The following is a 19,842-nucleotide window of genomic DNA, read 5'->3' as shown; positions in this document are numbered from 1 at the left end:
GGTCCGGGAGCGGCGGTTTAGGGGTTAATACATATAATGTAGGTGGCGGTGGGCTCCAGGAGCGGCGGTTTAGGGGTTAATACACTTTATTAGGGAATGCGGTTGACAGGTAGATAGACATTGCGCATGCGTTAGGTGTTAGGTTTTTTTTTGGAAGGCATTTTAGGGAGTTACGGTGCTCCAATACTCAGCACAAGGCCTGCTACGGGTGCATTTTATGGCGAGGTGAAAATGGAGTAAGATTTCTCCATTTAAGCCACGTAAGGCCTTGCGCTGGATATTGGATACCGACTTACAACGCGGTCCCATGTTAGCCTATGGGAGTAAAATTTGCGGGCGACGGGTGAAATATAAGGGCGTAAGTTGTATGCTACGCCGTATATGTGATACCAAACCGACGCAAAATTTGGCGGCGGCGGCTTTTGCGGGCGACGCTGCATATTGGATCGGGCCCCATGATCCAGGAGACTGGTCAATTAGAGAATTAACCAGCAATTCAGCTCTACAAAGCGGTCTTCAAAAATGAGAGAGACACTTAACCAGGGAAAAAACATATTACCATATTAGAATGTTGTGATTAACTGTATAAACTCATCCCTGTAGAAAGGGTTAATTTCTCTACAAGGGAATTATAACAGCCTTGAATAAACAAAATATTAGGTAGACATGCACGAATACAAATTTGTGATGAAACAGGGATATTGGTTCTTTTTCCACTAAACGAATATCTGAACGAATGTACCCAGAAATTTTAAGAAAACAAATATGACAAAATTTGTTAGTATTTATTTGTTTTCCTTTAAATAGTTAAATACTTACCTTTGCCTACTGGAGAGCTGCGCTAACCCAGTCCTATTATTCACAGAGCTCCAGCGCGGTGGCTCCCAGGGCCTGCAGTGCTATAAGAGAAGGCTCTCAAGTGCTAAAGGTAAGTATAAAGCTACAAGTGAACTTTTTCAACTGTAGCTTTGGAACAAGAAAGTAAAATTAAACTTTCATGATTCCGATAGAGCATACAATTTTAAGCAAATTTCCAATGTATTTCTATTATCTTATTTGCTTAATTCTCTTGGTATCTTTTGTTGAAAAGCATACCTAGGTATGCTCAGCAGTAATGCACCACCGGAAGCTATCTGCTGACTGGTGGCTGCGCATAAATGCCTCTTGTCATTGATTTATCTGAACTTTTTAGCAACCTCTCAGTAGTGCATTTATGCTCCTTGAACAAATGATAACAAGAGAATGAAGCAACTTTGATAATAGAAGCAAACTAGAAAGTTTAAAATAGTATTATTCTGTCTGAATCATGAAACACATTTTAGGGATTTTATGTCTCTGCTGTTTTTTATGTTTGCTCACCAATCAGAAAACAGAAGAATAGTCTTTTCTTTACTTTGTTTGATTTGAATCACATGAAGCAGAACATTTAGAGAAAAAAATATGTCTGAATTCCAAGGAAACCCTGCGTCTGGCAGAATATGTTGTTACACAGAAATTGTATTCTGATGTCATGAGATCTGGATTTCACCATAGTCTGAAATCTCCATTAAAAGACCCTTCTCCTAGATGAACAGAGTAACCATTCAGCCCTCAGTGCACAGATAGAACTCCACTGTGAAGGATACTGTTATCGCCAAAGTGCCTTTGAAAAGTTACAGACCAAAGGAACTAAAATGGGGGAAAAAAAACCTCCCATGATAAACCAGTCAACACTACCTAACATATGCAAAAAAAGAAAAGACAAAAAAGTTTATATCAAGACATCTTTAAAAACAGTGAGACATGAGAGTATAAAGAGATAGTTCACAGATGCAAGAGTCCTTCTGATCGCTGGTAGTTAGCACTGTGTGTATGGTCTTACTGTTTACATTCTATCTAGTAAGCCTAATTTTCTATATCAAAACAGACATGCAGTTATTTTACTACTACATTTGTGTTTGAGGCACATTTTGGTAAATGTGCTTTTCTGCTTAGCAAAAGTTTATTGTTCATGTGCGAGATTTTATGTATTGTGCGGCTAATGCAACTATGGAGGGTGAGGGCAGGAACTCCCAATAACCAATCTATAGGTATAAACAAGGCTCAATGAATTTCAAGCATGGTCCCTCCTTCAGAGAGGCCACTCAGCAAACTCTCAAGCAACTATGATCTAGGTTCTAGGCCACTGCCAGCATAAGCTTTTTAATGTGATGATAGATTTGAATAATATTTTGGTTTTGAATGTGGTCTTTTAAATATCAATAACAATTTATGTTACAAATGCATGTAAATGAAAACAACTATTTTTGTAGATGTGATTTAAGCATCATTTTATTTGACAATTGTTATTTTTTATGCCTTTACTTAGTCAGATTATAATAACAAATCAAATAAATGTAGTAGAAATTTAATTATAGCTTACCTAATATCCTTAAGATGGTTGTGTTAATGATCGTCCCTACAGCATTTACAATTTCACAAGTGTAATTCCCTTCATCAGTTATTTTACTATTATGTATTATGAGGGACATATTCCTGTTCATCTGTATCCTGTTACTGCAGCCATTGTATGTGTCATTGTCTACAATGAAAGACAACGTACATATAGAGCCATTCTGCAGAAAGACCTTCCAAGTAAACATTATTAAAGAATCCCCAGGATCACCGTCACAGTTTAGAACAGCCGTATTGCCAGCGTAGACAGACTGAGACGCACCTGAAACAGAAAATGATATGGAAGATTATTAATACAGACAATAGGCTAGTTTATATCATGCTCATTAAAGACCACAGTAGTTGTGCTTATAAACTGCATTTAGCATTATTTGTAACTTTTATCTTTACAAAGAAATTTTATTGCAGCTTGGATATTAAAACAACAAACGCTGGCCCTTATTGCTCTGCATCAGAATTCACGTCAAGGGCCTCACATGGTTTATTGCAGAGCTTTCAGATATGAAGCCATTCCAGTATGAACATTGCAATAGCCCAGTAACCACAAGCTTTTGGTAAAAAAAACAGCCTCTACACTTTTCTCACAGCATATATCAGCAATCACGACTTGCATTGCAAAATGAATGTTCTAAATTAATTTAACGCTAACATTTTCTTGCACAATATACAAGTTTTTTTTCAAATCAAGAACAATTACAAGTGGAATGCAAAAATATTAGCGCTATTGAGCCCTAACAGCCCTCAAGTTAAGTCGATAGCGCTCGTATTCTTGAGATTGTGTTGAAATCAGGCTCAGTAACATCTAGATATCAGATAGTGCAGCTGCGCTAACTCCATTTCCCCATAGACTTCTATAGGGTGTGCTACAAAAACCTCTTCTAACTTTCACTCATGCGCTAACCACAAGGTGTACTGGGATAACTCTCATGAGACATGGTGGATATTGAGTTTGAATGCTTAAATTCAAGCAGGTTTGAATGACAAGGTGGAATAATCATGTTTCCTCTAGTCTGCTGTATCCTGATTTTTCCCCAAACATCACCATTATTGACTGTGTTACTTTGCTTCAAACGTGTGGCCTATAGCTTAATAAATGTAAATCATTTTTACTTAGTTATTGTGCACAATTGTATATATCTTCAATCATTATGCAGTGTATACACATATTGTATCCCATTGTGAGTGACAAGTGATGAAATTAATAAAATTAAATACATAATGCCTGACAATTAACATTGTTGGGATTCGATAGGAGCTGTGGAAAATTGAGGAGTGGCTTGTGATTATAAATTCTTGACAACAAAGTGATGATGTACTAATCTGAAGAACCCCCATGCCGCCCAGTAGAGAGAAGTGAAACGCACCACTAAGCAGATTGTACCTATGTAAACAGCTTTGTTTAAACTTTCTGAGGATATGTGAGCGAGCATAGTTTTATAGTGGCTTCTACAATGGCTAATTGGCTACCGAAACTGTGCAATTGTGTGGTCTAGGACGAAAAGGGTATTGTGGTACTTGATACTGTTTGAGGTACAGGCAGCTTGTAGCCCAGGTTTGGGTTGCAGCATTCCCTTTTCCCTTTAGTATTAGCAGTATTTAATTTTATATATCCCGTGTGGTGTTCCTCTGATCTTTTGCACTTTCCCCACGAGCCATTGCAATGTTTATGCTATGTCTCCCTCATTTAGGAGTTCTCTACACCGGATTTGGATTGTGGCTACAGTTTTGGAACTCTCTTTCAGGATATAAAGACAAGTTTGCAAGAACCAGTATACACCGGTGAATACAGTTCTCCTTTTCTTATCTGCAGATAAGTTTTGTATTCATATATGCATGATTTTTTTATTGTTGCCTTTAAATGGCTATGATATTAATATTTAAGGTGGAGGAGTGTTGTAATAAATTCTTCCTAATCACATGCGGCATGATCATTCTATTTGATGTTTAGTTAATTTGAACGTCTGCTTCCTTTTTTCTATATTATATATATATATGTGTGTGTGTGTGTGTGTGTGTGTGTGTGTGTGTGTGTGTGTGAAGTGGGTATTGAAAAGAATCACCCCCATTAAAATAATCACATTTTGTTGCTTTGCATCCTGAAATAAAGACAGGCACATTTTTTGTTTGTTTGCAACTTATTAGGGATGATTGTTAGCATGACTAGCGCCATCTTGTTCTTGTCTTTGGCATCCATCTTGTCTGAATAACCTTTATTATAGTGGTTATTCTGTAGTGAGAAATACATGTTTGTTATTATTCTCTGCAAAGCTAGTTGACCTTGTAGATGTTCCTGGCGCAACGCCTGGAGGGTACTATCTCTATAAGATGTTCAAATAACCTTGTCTTCATCCTAGATGCACTACTTATTATGACTATAGAAATATTGTTTATGAGCTAGTATTTTTCCTGACAAACACTGTGTAAAACTGGGTAAAATGACGCGGCCATAACGTGTCATCATGTTAACCCCATATGCTGTATCTGTCGTCTATAAGACATGCTTTGTATCTTTCAATAAACAGAATAGTGTTAGATCATTGCTGCGTGGTCTGAATTACTGTTCTCTGGACGTCCTTATCAAATAATCTATTCATCTCCAGTTGGTACTGTGTGCCTGAGGCCCAGTCCTGAACTGACATGCTCCCCCCCTGAAAACAACACCTTACAGTTTTTGGTATCATCTCGTGGGATCCGCACTGGATAAGTAGATAAGTGTTTTTTTTTACTCTGCTTTTCCCGCTGTGGATCTGAACCTAAATTTTGTTGGTTTTATTTTTGTAATAGGTGTTGGTTATATATGATAAAGGGTTAAGGGGTTCCTGCAGTAGAAGCAGGGTTGTGCGGAGGTTTCTCTGACCTGCCGGCACTTGTGATAAATCCCTCTAGACAGGTTTATAGTCCTGTGCTAGTTTTGGACAGGTATTACAGTCCTGTTTGGTGAAGCGCGCAAGATAAAAGTTAGCATCCATTTGACGGGAGGTTATCAGTCCCCCGTGCAAGTTGGCATCGCTGTGTTGTGATGAGTGTTGTCTCATCTGTGTCCCTATAACAGTCCTATAATAGAGTTTTTGTTACCTATCACTGGATTTGAACTGATATTTGATGCTCTGCTTGCATGCTTTTAATTGCTATTTGATTGCTGTGCTGTGCTTAGAGAATATTAAGTGACTTTGCATTTTATCATTGCTGCTGTTATTTTGGCTGTTATTATTTTGTTGTGGAAATGGGGTCTGCTCATAGCAAAAATTGTGACAGTAATGCTGATGTTCAGAAATGTAATATTAAGTATAAATCTGTGCAGCATGTGCCATCTAGTGCTGGTAAAAATACTTTGCGTGTTACAAACCCTCAGCCAGTTAAAGGGGAAACTCCTAAAGATTTTGTAGCTAGGATAGCAGGGGAGTACTACGTCACACCCTTCTCAGATAACTTGTGTGGCTGGACGGAGTCATTGTATCGTCAGGAGGCAAATCCCTTCCCTCGTACAGGCTCTCTCTGTGAACCGCATGTGACTATGATAAGGGGTATGTGTTTAAAGGATTCTGCTTATCAGGGTCCGAGTGGTGACCTCTTGTGGGATAAAAAATACATGAGAGAATGTGGAGAGGTTTTGTGTGAATCTGTCTTCTTTTTGGACCGAGTGTAACACCCTGCCTCCTCCATACCCAGCTATTCCCACATCACCGGCGCTCCCCTCACCTCCTCCGGCTGCACTGTACCCCGCATTGGCTGTGTTTACTAAAGCACAGAGCCGGGAGACGGAGCAGATGGAAGACGCTGCTGTTGCAACTTTAGTGGCTAAGAAGAGGTTAACAGTTTATTTTCAGGATGAGAGCAGTGTAGACAGAGGAATGTCCAGCCCGGAGGGGGAGGAGGGGGACAAGGAATCGGAATTTCAGACTATTAGCAGTGAAAAGAGATTATCTCCTGTATTCACAAGTGCTGTGGGTAAGGAAGGGGGGCTACAGAGTGCTTCAAAAAAGCCTAAGACGAAAGCTGTGAAAATTACAGCTGTTACAGATCCAAGCCCTGTAGGGAAGCGTACGAGATCACACAGGCAGGGAACGGATACTGATACAGACACTGATGCAGACATTGATGCACCATTTGTAACTATAGGTGACCAGACTATGGTCAGTCCTCCAGACTCAGAGCTTTGATGTATTGGGCATTAAAATGCCCTGACCCTGTGAAGCATCCGATGGGAGCAATTACCTATCTTAAAAGGGTCACAAACGATATGTGTCTGGGTGGTCCTGACTATAGGTTTTTGTTAGATGTGATTACCAAATATGCAGATGTGAATTTTACTGAAGTGTGCAATTTTCTGGATATGGAATGTTCCAATTGGTGATAATTATGTGTGGAGAGATCCGACAGTTGTAAGTGAGATGTGGGAGGGGATTGAGAAATTCTTTAAAAGTCAGCATGGTGATCGTAAAGATATTACGAAAGCTGGTGCGTGTAAGCAAAAGAAAGGTGAACAGGTGTCTGATTTTTTGAAGAGGTTTGGTGATTGCTGGAGACAAGAATGTTGTTTGGTGACGCAAGGAGATTTGGGGCAATTGCATGTGCAACATCTGTTGAATAATATGCATTTGCAAACTGCGCAATTGGTGAGACAGACAATTTCAGGTATACATGCAATGAAAGTGGAGGAGTTTGAAAAGGCTGTGCGAGAGAAGGATGCAGCAGATGTTTTTCATATGTGGAATGAGAAATGCCAAGAGAGTATGTTTAATGATTCAGCTTACAGGAGAGGAAGAGGACAGAATAGAGGACAGAATAGAGGACAGAGTAGAGGTTTTAGAGGACGAGGTAGAGACAGATCTCAGTGGAACAGTAATAGCAGAGGAGGGGTGAATACCTCTGCAGACAGATCTTGCTGGAATTATGGGTCTTATGATCATTGGCAGCAAGACTGCCCACATCCTAAAAGGGATAGAAATGATCAGTATGATGGGAATAATAACTCCCCCCAAAATCCCATCAACGCTCCTAGATACCAGATTCCCTGGACTCAGTCTCCTTCCCAGAATCAGAATAATACCCGCTAGGATTGCCAGCAGAAGGGACTTCTCACATATTATGCAGGATTTACCATTAATGTCTTTAGTTGTGCAAGGTGTCCCACATGATTTTTTGGTAGATACCGGAGCAACAAAATCTAGCATCTCTGCTAGAGAATACAATGGGCCAGTAACTAAAACATGTGAAAAATCTATTGGCATTGGAGGAGTCCCAATTTTGTGTCCCAGGACACCTCCTTTAGAGGTGTATCCAAATGAAAGCCCTTCAAACAGCTTTATGTATGCTTTTCGCATAATACCCAATAGTCCTGTTAATTTGTTGGGAAGGGATTTAATGGCTAAAATACAAATGTCTGTTAACATTGATTCTAAGGGTGGGCTGCATGTTGACACTCCCTGGGATACGGTTCAGTCACTGTATGCAGCTGATCATGAACCTACCATTACTAAACAGTTGTACCTTGACACTGACAGTTTACAGACTCTTGAAAATGTGTTTGAGTATGCCTCACACCCTGACAAAGTTGTGACACAAGCTTTTTACAGACCTTGGATTACAGACAATGTTGATAAAGAAATGTGGAAAGCACCAGTTCAGGCAGTTGTACTCACACCAGATACAGTATATGTGTAAACACCAGAACATTTGTGGACATGGAAATATGGTAGGGGTATTGTGAAAACTCCTAAGATTATACCTGTACAATTAGAGCCAGATGCATTCACACATGCTTCACACATCACTAATTCCAGATGCACTTGGTGATTTATTATAAAGCCACTCTCAAACCAGATGCTAAACCTGTATATATTAAACAGTACCCTTTGTCAAAAGAAAAGGAAAAGGGAATAGCTCCTGTAATTGAGGATCTATTATACAAGGGAGTTATTAGACGTACACTGTCACCATATAATACACCTATCAATCCTGTTCCTAAACCTGGAGGTAAAGAATACAGATTTACACAAGACTTGCGAGCAGTAAATGCTTTAGTGCAACCACTTGCACCGATAGTGCTAGATGTTAATGCTATTTTAACAGCCATCCCAAGTACTGCAACTTGCTTTACAGCCATGGACTTATGAAACTGACTCTCTCCATTTGCTTCAGCACTTAGGAGATGCAGTACACAAAGTGACTTTGAGAAAAATGCAATTTTGTCTTCCACAAGTAACATACCTGGGTTTTATTCTTTCAGCAGGCAAGAGACTGTTATCCCCTGAAAGAGTTAAGGCTCTCATGGTTCTTCCTTGACCACAAACAAAGACTGCCTTGTTATATTTTTTGGGTATGGTTACTTACTGTGGGCAATGGATACCAGACTGTTCATATTATGATCATATTTTACGCTCAGTTACAGGTGAGCATGAACCAGAACAAATCCACTGGACACAGGCTCTTGATGAGGCCTACCGCACCCTCAAGCAGGCTCTCTGTTCTGCTCCAGCTTTAGGTTTACCGAACTATAACCTATCATTTCACCTGTATTGCACAGAAGGGGGAGGTACAGCAGCAGGGGTCCTTGCTCAGGAACACGGTAATGGGTATAGAGCGGTAGCTTTTTTTTTCAAAATTGTTGCCAACGGTGGTACAGGGTATGCCAGCATGCTTAAGAACTACAGCAGCATGCGCTATGATGGCGGAGGCGGCACAAACATTGGTACTGTCACATTCTTTTACATTGCATACATCACATCAAGTCTTGCAAGTGTTAAACAATCTCACTACACAACATATGACTGCACAGAGAAGGTCAGGCTATGAAACAATTCTCACATCTACTGCAAATCTCACTATCAAATACATTGCACCTACAGGAGGCCAAGCACCTTTTTTACATGCATTCATTTCTAATGGTCCTTTAGAACACACTGATGACCACAATTGTATAGACACAGTACACACAGAGACGTCACCGCATCTTGACTTGCAAACAACCCCACTAGAGGAGGGAGAAGTTGTTTTTGTTGATGGGTCATGTTCTAAACCTGCTGATGGTGTTTATCTTACAGGCTTTGCCGTGGTACAGTTGCCTAACACAGTGATTACTGCTGGTTCTCTGCCTTTTGTGTCAGCTCAGGCAGCTGAACTGGTAGCCCTAGCTCGGGTATGTAGAGCGTTTGTGATGAAAGATGTGACCATTTACACTGACTCAAGGTATGCGTTTGGAGTTGTGCATGATTTTGGAGTGATTTGGCAGAACAGAGTTTTGTTGCAGCTGATGGTAAGAGTATCTCACATTCTACATTGGTACAGGAAATCTTGGATGCAATTAAATTGCCACATAAGCTAGCAATTGTTAAATGTAAAGGTCACAGTACTGACTCCACTGACATTAAGTTTGGCAATGATTTTGCAGACACAATAGCTAAAGAAGCTGCACTTCAGGGTCCACCACACTCTGACTATCTCAAAACTAATACACATGAACAGTTATATATGGTAATGATTCCTGCACTAGCATCTGATGTGCATGTGGCGCACCTACAGTTTTGTGCAACTGAGACTGATTTACAGACGTGGATGTCTGCAGGCCTGAACAAAGGCCCAGTTGGCCTGTGGTCAGATGAGGAGGGGAGAGTGGGAATACCACAAATAGCTGCACCTTTGTTTATTAGTCATTTTCATGGTTTTGGCCACATAAGTAAACAACAGACCAAGAATCTGATGATATCCAAATATGTCATTAAAGACCTGTCACACATGATTGATAGACAACTGGACATATGTCTAACTTGTGCCAGAAATAATCCTGGGGGCCTTGTACATGGTAAACTTGAGCATTTACCGCCCCCTGATGGTCCTATGCAGGTATTGAAAATTGATTTTACACACATGCCAACTGCTCGAGGTGGGTACAAGTATCTTTTAGTCATTGTTGATCAATTCAGTAAGTGGGTTGAGGCTTTTCCAACCACTAGAGAAAATGCACGTACTGTAGCTAAGATATTGTGCAAAGAAATTATTCCTCGTTTTGGGTGTCCATTACAGATAAACAGTGACAAAGGTACTCCTTTTACCTCACAGATTACACAAATGGTTTGTACTATGTTATCCACTGACTGGAAGTTTCATATTCCTTATCACCCACAGTCATCAGGGCAGGTAGAGCGCATGAATAGAACCATTACAGATAAGTTCAGGAAGGGAACTGGTGGTACATTTACTAATTGGCTTGAACATTTACCTGCAGTTTTGGCAGAAATCAGAATGACCCCTAGTGCCACTACGGGTTATTCACCTTTTGAAATTTTGATGGGCAGACCTTTTCTAACCCCATGGTGTAAACAGAAAAGTTCTCCTGTGGTAAGGGGAGACATAAATGTTGTAAGGGAAGAATATGTGAGTAAATTGATTAAAACATTGAATGGCATCTATGGTGATGTTTCTTCTACTCTCCCTCAACCCACAGGTATCCCGACACACCCGTTCAAGCCTGGAGATACTGTCCTGGTGAAACAGCTACACAAGAATAAGTCGTTGGATCCTCCCTTTGGCCTTCCAACTACAGTGATCGCTGTGACGAGAACCGCTGTCCTCACGGAGGAAGCTCCAGTATGGATCCACGCGAACCGGATCAAGAAAGCCCCAGACAACATCAACCCTGGCCGCTCCATGATTCAATCGAGTATCGAGTAGTGTGGTACCTCCTGCCAGGAGTGTTCTTGGTGTCCGTTGTTGTCATCCTTGTCCTGATTTTCAATCCTGGTGCGCCCCTGCACAAGCCCAAGCCATTCCCTAGTCCTGGTGCGCCCCGGCACAATGATAATAAAAGTGTAATTGACAATGTCACTAATCCCTTATCCATCCCTCTCACCCGTGATACAAGAGAGTTGCATATGTCGGCATGGGAAACTGACAATGCATTTGTTAAAGCTGCAACAAACTTAAACAAAGTGACTAATCAGACTGCCTCTTGTTGGGTTTGTGGCTATGTGCCTCATGGGGGAAAATCGGGTTATCCTTTTGTTGGTTTTCCTATCACCGCACACAACTTGACACAAATGATAAATGATGATACTATGTGGAATTTTACACCAATAGTTAACACTGATAAGGGTTTTGAAAAGGATAGAGTTCACTTAGTTAACTGTGTAAATCATGGTGTTATAGTTTCCCATAATCTTAATGGTACTATTTTTCACCCCTGTACACTCAGTCAAAGGCCCATTACAGTTGCTTTAATCTATAATGCAGCTACACTAGTTAATGCTACACTATTCAATGTATGGGATGGGTCTTATCTTTCTTTTGAGTATATTCGCAACTTTACTGCTAAGTACACTGAACCACATAACACAATTCGTAACTGGTTTTGGCGTAACAACAGAAATATAGGTAAGCAGACAGGTGCTTCTCCAGAAGCTAAGAGGAGAAGATTTCCCTCCTGTCCTCCAGTTATTAAGTTATCTTATGGTTATTATTGGCTTTGTGAATGATGGGCAGTTAAAATTATACCATGTAGCCATCTATCCCCCTGTTACTTTGGTTACATATTCCCAGCATTAAGTATTCACAACACATTCCCTAATGATAAACTGCAAACACGTAGAGCTTCTAGTTTCACAGTTAAGACTAGTAATGCTGAGATAGCTACTGCATCCTGGTTTCCTACTGCAGCTGTCATGCGATTGTATTATAAGCTTAATTTGTTTGCCACACTTGTAGATGCAGCTTTCAATTCTACCACAGATGCTATAGAGTCCTTGACTATGTGACAAGAACAGATAGCTCAGACCGCTCTTCCGATTAGAATGGCTTTAGATTATTTGCTAGCCGCAGAAGGAGGAGTATGTAAGCGCATAGGTTCTTCATGCTGTGTTTTTATTTGGAATAACACTGGTAGAATACACCATGATCTTGATACTTTGCATGACATTCAATCACAGATACGTAAACAGCCTACAGGTCTCTTCGATGGTATAGATTGGACCTTTGGTCTGGGTTCCTGGCTAGGAGCCCTTGGTATGAAACTTTTAATGGGTTTTGCATTTCTTCTTTTTCTTTTTCTTGCTTTCTTTTTCATATATAAGCTTACTGTGTGTTTGATTAATAAGATTACCAGTACTCATGCTAACCCTCACCATTCTCTTTTCACAATGTCACTGCTCAGCCATCTCGCTATAAAGTTCTTTATATGCATTAATTTGTTTTAGTTTTGATGTTATTCTGTTAGAATAAAAGAGTGGTATGTTAGGGATTATTGTTAGCATGACTAGCTCCATCTTGTTCTTGGCCGCCATTTTGTCTTTGGCATCCATTGTCTGAATAACCTTTATTATAGTGGTTATTCTGTAGTGAGAAATACATGTTTGTTATTATTCTCTGCAAAGCTAGTTGACCTTGTAGATGTTCCTGGCGCAACGCCTGGAGGGTACTATCTCTATAAGATGTTCAAATAACCTTGTCTTCATCCTAGATGCACTCCTTATTATAACTATAGAAATATTGTTTATGAGTTAGTATTTTTCCTGACAAACACTGTGTAAAAATGGGTAAAATGACACGGCCATAACGTGTCATAATGTTAACCCAATATGCTGTATCTGTCGTCTATAAGACATGCTTTGTATCTTTCAATAAACAGAATAGTGTTAGATCATTGCTGCGTGGTCTGAATTACTGTTCTCTGGACGTCCTTATCAAATAATCTATTCATCTCCAGTTGGTACGGTGTACCTGAGGCCCAGTCCTGAACTGACACACTCTCCCCCTGAAAACAACACCTTACACAACTTATAACATCCAAGTGAAAGATAACACCAACATCTCAGGCTACATAAAGACAATTCAAAAACTGAATCACTGAGTTGGAAAAAGGATCACGCCCTCCTAAAATTACTTGTAAACTTAATCAGGTGTAGCTAATCACCTTCTCAACGGCACACACAAAGCCATTTGACCTTCAACTGTGATCAACTGTGGGCATATTGATTAGATCAGCATGAAAAGAGCTTTCCTGGAGCATCTCAGTCCCTAGTATTGCAGCTGAAGCAAACAATCAACTATGAGTGGCAAGGAACTGTCAAAAGATCTCCGGGATAATGTTGTGGACAGGCACAAGTCAGGAGATGGATACAAGAAACTTTCAAAGGCTTTATAAATGCCTAGAAGCACAGTGAAGTCTATTATTAAGAAGTGGAAGATATTTGGTACAACACAGACCCTCTCTGGATCAGGGCATTGCTCCAAACTGGATAAAAGAGCCAGGAGGAAACTGTTCAGAGAGGCTACCGAGGGGCCCAAAGCAACTCTGAAGCAGTTGCAGAAATTTATGACAAAGAGTGGTCATTGTGTGCATGTGACAACAATATCATTATACAGTAAAGCATGGAGGTGGTAATATCCTGTTATGGGGGTGTTTCTCTGCAGCAGGCACCGGAGCACTTGTCAGGATAGAAGAAATAATGGATGGGGCAAAATACCATCAAATTCTTGAGGAAAATCTGCTGCCCTCTGCCAGGACGTTGTCAATGGGAAGAAGGTTTATCTTCAAACATGACAATGACCCAAAGCACACAGCAAAAATGAGCACACAGTGGTTGAAGGAGAAAAAGGTGAATGTCCTTGTATGGCCTAGTCAGAGCCCAGACTTAAACCCAATTGAATATTTGTGGCATGACTTAAAGACTGCAGTCCACAAATGGTCACCATCAAATGGGGTGATCCTTTTTTCAACTCAGTGATTCTGTTTTTGAATTGTCTTCATTTTTGCCTGACATGTTGGTGTTATATCTTTCACTTGGATGTTATAAGTTGCACTAAGTAATTACCACTGGATAAACAAAAACTGTGTCTGTCTTTATTTCAGGCGGCAAAGCAACAAAATGTGATTATTTTCAAGGGGGGTGATTGTTTTTTGTTTTTAATATTGAGGTGTTGAGGAAATATAAAAATTCAATATATTTCATTTTTCAAGCTTATCATGCAGCAAAATGTACAGATGGTATGAAATAACATAACTATTGAAACATATGACATTCTGTAAGAATTATTGCAGGATGATATAGTATGCTAGAATATAAGTATGTCTCAAAATATAATAGTTTGTATGAAGACATTAAGTAAAAAATGTCAAACCTCATTTTTTAATTATGAAAACCATATATATAGTTATATGTCCCCTCAAAGATAATCAGACAACTAGTGGAATGCTATCCCCAAGTAGTATATAAGGGCCTCTCATGGACCCCTACCTAGAGTGTTACCTCCAACTGAGGGCGATCTCAGGGGGATTAGAAAAGATTAGGAGTTTCCAAGGATACATTTTCCTATGCTTACCTAGTAAGCAGTATCTGGAGCAGAGTTGGTGGAAAAGTACTTTAAGAGCTAAAATGAAATAATCAGAGATAACCATATACTGTATATATATATATATATATATATATATATATATATATATATATATACAGTGGGGCAAAAAAGTATTTAGTCAACCACCAATTGTGCAAGTTCTCCCACTTAAGAAGATGAGAGAGGCCTGTAATTTTCATCATAGGTATACCTTAACTATGAGAGACAAAATGTGGAAACAAATCCAGACAATCACATTGTCTGATTTGGAAAGAATTTATTTGCAAATTATGGTGGAAAATAAGTATTTGGTCAATATCAAAAGTTCATCTCAATACTTTGTTACATATCCTTTGTTGGCAATGACAGAGGTCAAACATTTTCTGTAAGTCTTCACAAGGTTGTCACACACTGTTGGCCCATTCCTGCATGCAGATCTCCTCTAGAGCAGTGATGTTTTAGGGCTGTCGCTGGGCAACACGGACTTTCAACTCCCTCCAAAGGTTTTCTATGGGGTTGAGATCTGGAGACTGGCTAGGCCACTCCAGGACCTTGAAATGCTTCTTACAAAGCCACTCCTTTGTTGCCCGGGTGGTTTGTTTGGGATCATTGTCATGCTGAAAGACCCAGCCACGTTTCATCTTCAATGCCCTTGCTGATGGAAGGAGGTTTGCACTCAAAATCTCACGATACATGGCCCCATTCATTTTTTCATGTACACGGATCAGTCGTCCTGTTCCCTTTGCAGAGAAACAGCCCCAAAGCATGATGTTGCCACCCCCATGCTTCACAGTAGGTATGGTGTTCTTTGGTTGCAACTCAGCATTCTCTCTCCTCCAAACACGACGAGTTGTGTTTCTACCAAACAGTTCTACTTTGGTTTCATCTGACCATATGACATTCTCCCAATCCACTTCTGGATCATCCAATTGCTCTTTAGCATACTTCAGACGGGCCCGGACATGTACTGGCTTAATCAGGGGGACACGTCTGGCCTTGCCGGATCCGAGTCCCTGGTGGCGTTGTGTGTTACTGATGGTAGCCTTTGTTACATTGGTCCCAGCTCTCTGCAGGTCATTCACTAGGTCCCCGCATGTGGTTTTGGAATGTTTGCTCACCGTTCTTGTGATCATTTTGACCCCACGGGGTGAGATCTTGCGTGGAGCCCCAGATCGAGGGAGATTATCAGTGGTCTTGAATGTCTTCCATTTTCTAATTATTGCTCCCACAGTTGATTTCTTCACACCAAGCTGCTTGCCTATTGCAGATTCAGTCTTCCCAGCCTGGTGCAGGTCTACAATTTTGTTTCTGGTGTCCTTCGACAGCTCTTTGGTCTTCACCATAGTGGAGTTTGGAGTGTGACTGTTTGAGGTTGTGGACAGGTGTCTTTTATACTGATAACAAGTTCAAACAGATGCCATTAATACAGGTAATGAGTGGAGGACAGAGGAGCCGCTTAAAGAAGAAGATACAGGTCTGTGAGAGCCAGAAATCTTGCTTGTTTGTAGGTGACCAAATACTTATTTTCCACCATAATATGCAAATAAATTCTTTCCAAATCAGACAATGTGATAGTCTGGATTTGTTTCCACATTTTGTCTCTCATAGTTGAGGTATACCTATGATGAAAATTACAGGCCTTTCTCATCTTCTTAAGTGGGAGAACTTGCACAATTGGTGGCTGACTAAATACTTTTTTGCCCCACTGTATATATATATATATACATAATACTTTATTATGTTTAACATGTTTTGTTATACTTTTATTCTAGCCCTAAAACTTTACTTTGTGTCTCAAGTTGTGTTAATTTTTTTTAATGCTGTTGATGTGTTGCACATAACTTTCAATTTTTAATATGAGCAATGTTTAGCATGGACATGCTACCCATTGAAAGTATGGGCACACTAAAGAGATATCGGCACAGCTAAACATTCTCTGGTTATTCATTTTTACCATGGACTTGTAAAACCAGATTTCATGTTAATCCTAGCAGGGGTGTAACTTTAAGTTAGTAGGTTCACTACTGCTACCAGGCCTATACTTTTAGGGGCCCGCAGTCACTGCTCCCTCAAAGCTGTGTGATTACTACTTTTATTAGTTGTATTTATTTGTTTTTAATTTATATTAATTTGTTATGCCCTTCTAACTGCTATTAATCAGCACAGCACAGGCTCCTTTAGAGAGCGGGGAAGGAGTAAGTGGATGGAGAAGGGCAGCAACGTCGTCTTTAGGAGCAGTCAGTGTCACCTCTGCTCCTGATGTCCTGAATAACTGTTGGAAGCTGTTCTGTATATTTCACTCCAGGTTATCGATGGAAAGTGCAGCTTGTGCTGGTCAAGGTTTAGGTCACACTCCAGCTACTACAGCTTTCCTGTGTTCTATTATCTTTGCAAACGGGAGTGACTGAGGCAATTCATGCAATGTTTTTTAACCCTCTCTTCTCTCTCTCTTTAAGTTGCTCTATAGTATTTAGCAGCTATAGCTGCTGTTTTGTAATATGTAGTCCATGCAGATGCCTCAAAGGATTTGTAATAGTAGATATGGCTTACTAAATAATCACACTTTCTATGGGATGTTCTTAAGCAGCTATTTTACTATGAATATATGTTTATGTGTGTATATGTATGTGTTTGTGCGTGTGTATATATGTGCATCTGTTTGTGTTGTGGTGTTGTGTGTGTACATATGTGTATATATGTGTGTATGTATATATATATATATATATATATATATATATATATATATATATATATATGTGTGTGTTATTCTAGAAAGATACCAATGGCACTACATAAATTATTGCACAAACCTAATAAATCATAATTTGTGGAGTATTATTAATTTACCCATTTTGGATCTTGGTGCTATGTAACTATTCAAACTATTTACTAAAATAGGTGGTATAATCCCCCTAAAAAAGGATACATATATATAGCAATATGTATCCTATAATTTAAAATAAACACTTATAATATAATTGTGTTCAAATCGGAAAACAATTATATTATAAGTATTTATATTGAATTATAGTACCCAGAGTGCTGTATATATGCCAGCTATTTTAGTATATATGTTTTTGTGTGTATATGTGTATGTATGCGTGCACATGTTTGTGTGTATATGTGTGTGTATTTATATATATAAATTCCAAAGGGATAGCACCCCAGAACTCAACACTGTAATAACCCAGGGTGCTGCAAATGTATTAAAAGCAGACAAAGAAATGCACTCCAACGGTGATTAATTTTCAAAATGCCACTTTTAATGTAAACGTTTTCGTGTTCTTAAACCCTTCCTCAGACATACAAAGTGAAGCAAACAACTTACCCTCTCCCACAAAGATATATAGCATTTAAGGACGCCGGTCTCCAAGCTATCCTGGGTAGAAACACGCCCCCTACAATAACGTCATCATCCCAGGCAACCTGGATCCGGTCCCAGCTAAAAAATAAAATACATAGAAAATAATACAAATATGCATAGAAACAGAATATGAATTACAGCATTCGGGTAATACACAATGATTCTATAATCAAATATTAGGATTTTATCACATTTTTTTCACTCAGTAACGAAAATATTGCAGCTCATATGTTTATATGTAGCCATGGTAACCACACGCTACACTGCCTGATAGCTGACAGGACTGAAAACAATGTATGCAAATGGATCCAAAAGTATTTAATTAAAATAAAATACTCATTTGTATATAATCACACACAGTGTGGATTTTTTTACATAATTAGAATGTATATCCTATCCATATAATGGAAAAACACCTAACTTGGTGAATACATATGTTCAAAGGAAAAATCTATATTTACAGGTATTGACAGAAATACTTGGGGTCTATCATTTATAGGACTCTCAGGTGAATGGATAATAGAACTCTCATAAAATCAAAGTTGAAAGACATTTATAGAAAGGCATGCTAGTCCAAGTGTGTGTTTAGTCCTCTGTGGACCAGTGTACCCAAATTATAGGTTCGTCTTGCTTCCTTTTGTAACAACAACCTTTTGCGGTCTCCGCCCCTACTCAGAGGAGGGGACGTGGTCTATGAGTGTATACTTTAGGTCAGTCACACTGTGGTTGAGTTGTTGGAAGTGCCGGGCAACTGGTTGGTCTAATGACCCATTTTTTATAGCTGTGCGGATAGCAGACCGATGGTTCACCATGCATGTACGCAGGTCATCACAGGTCTTACCCACATAAAAAAGGCTGCATGTGCAGTGAAGGAGATACACAATATGCGTAGTGGTGCAAGTGAAACTTGTGCTTATAACGTTGTCTTCTATGTGGGTGTGAGAAAGAAGAACCTGTGATGAGACCCCCACATGCAGTGCAACCCAGGCATCTGAAGCAGCTTGTTTTTTGTTTTTTTTCAACCAGGTAGACTTTGTATAGCACTGTTGGGGATACGTTTTGATGAGAATATACTGTAGGGATCTGGCTCGTCTATACCCTATTTGGGGTGGAGGCTTGTTGCCCAATGGTAATGCTGGGTCTGTTATGATGATTTCCCAATGTTTATGGAGAGAAGATCCTATCTCCCTCTTGTCTCCTGTGTAGGTGGTAACAAAAGTCATCCTTTCAGTGTCCTTATCTCTTTCTGTTTCTGAAGATCGTATGAGAGCTTCATGTTGTTCTCTCCGGAGTCTAAGTGGATAGATCCGCTGTTGAAAATGGCACTTCATCTCACCCAATTGTATGTCCCTGATCATGATCTCAGTGTTGTTCTGTAGAACCGTCTGTAATTGTGATTTAGGGAGTGCTCTCTTAAGTGTGGGAGGGTGACAACTAGTATAATGTAATAAAGAATTACGATCAGTGTCCTTGCGATACAAGGTTGACTGTATTTTCCCCTCTTTTTTGAATAGCCGTACATCCAGAAGGTCAATTTGAGTCAAGTCACTCTGCATTTTGAATTTCAGTGCAACATTTGTGGTATTTAGTTGCATAAACCAAACCTCAAGTTCCTGCTTAGTACCTGTCCAGATCAGGAACAGGTCGTCAATATATCTTCTGAAAAATGTTATCCTCTTATCCTTGAACAGGTGGGTTCCAATAATATATTGACCTATAAT

The 19,842-nt window shown here is 39.6% G+C and overlaps 1 protein-coding gene across 3 annotated transcripts in view; it reads right to left on the bottom strand.

The window, feature by feature from the left end:
- LOC128652888 (cell surface glycoprotein CD200 receptor 1-A) overlaps window positions 1-19,842 on the bottom strand; it is a 173,574-nt gene that overhangs the window by 144,318 nt on the left and 9,414 nt on the right. For all 3 annotated transcript variants that reach the window (XM_053705878.1, XM_053705877.1, XM_053705876.1), the window contains exon 2: window positions 2,402-2,695. In XM_053705878.1, the coding sequence (XP_053561853.1) occupies window positions 2,402-2,621 (220 nt within the window). In that variant the 5' untranslated portion in view covers window positions 2,622-2,695. The remainder of the gene's footprint in view (window positions 1-2,401; window positions 2,696-19,842) is intronic.

This window comes from Bombina bombina, chromosome 3 (genome assembly GCF_027579735.1).
Source record: "Bombina bombina isolate aBomBom1 chromosome 3, aBomBom1.pri, whole genome shotgun sequence".
NCBI classification, from domain to species: Eukaryota; Metazoa; Chordata; class Amphibia; order Anura; family Bombinatoridae; genus Bombina; species Bombina bombina.
This window is presented reverse-complemented; position numbering and strand designations above follow the sequence as displayed.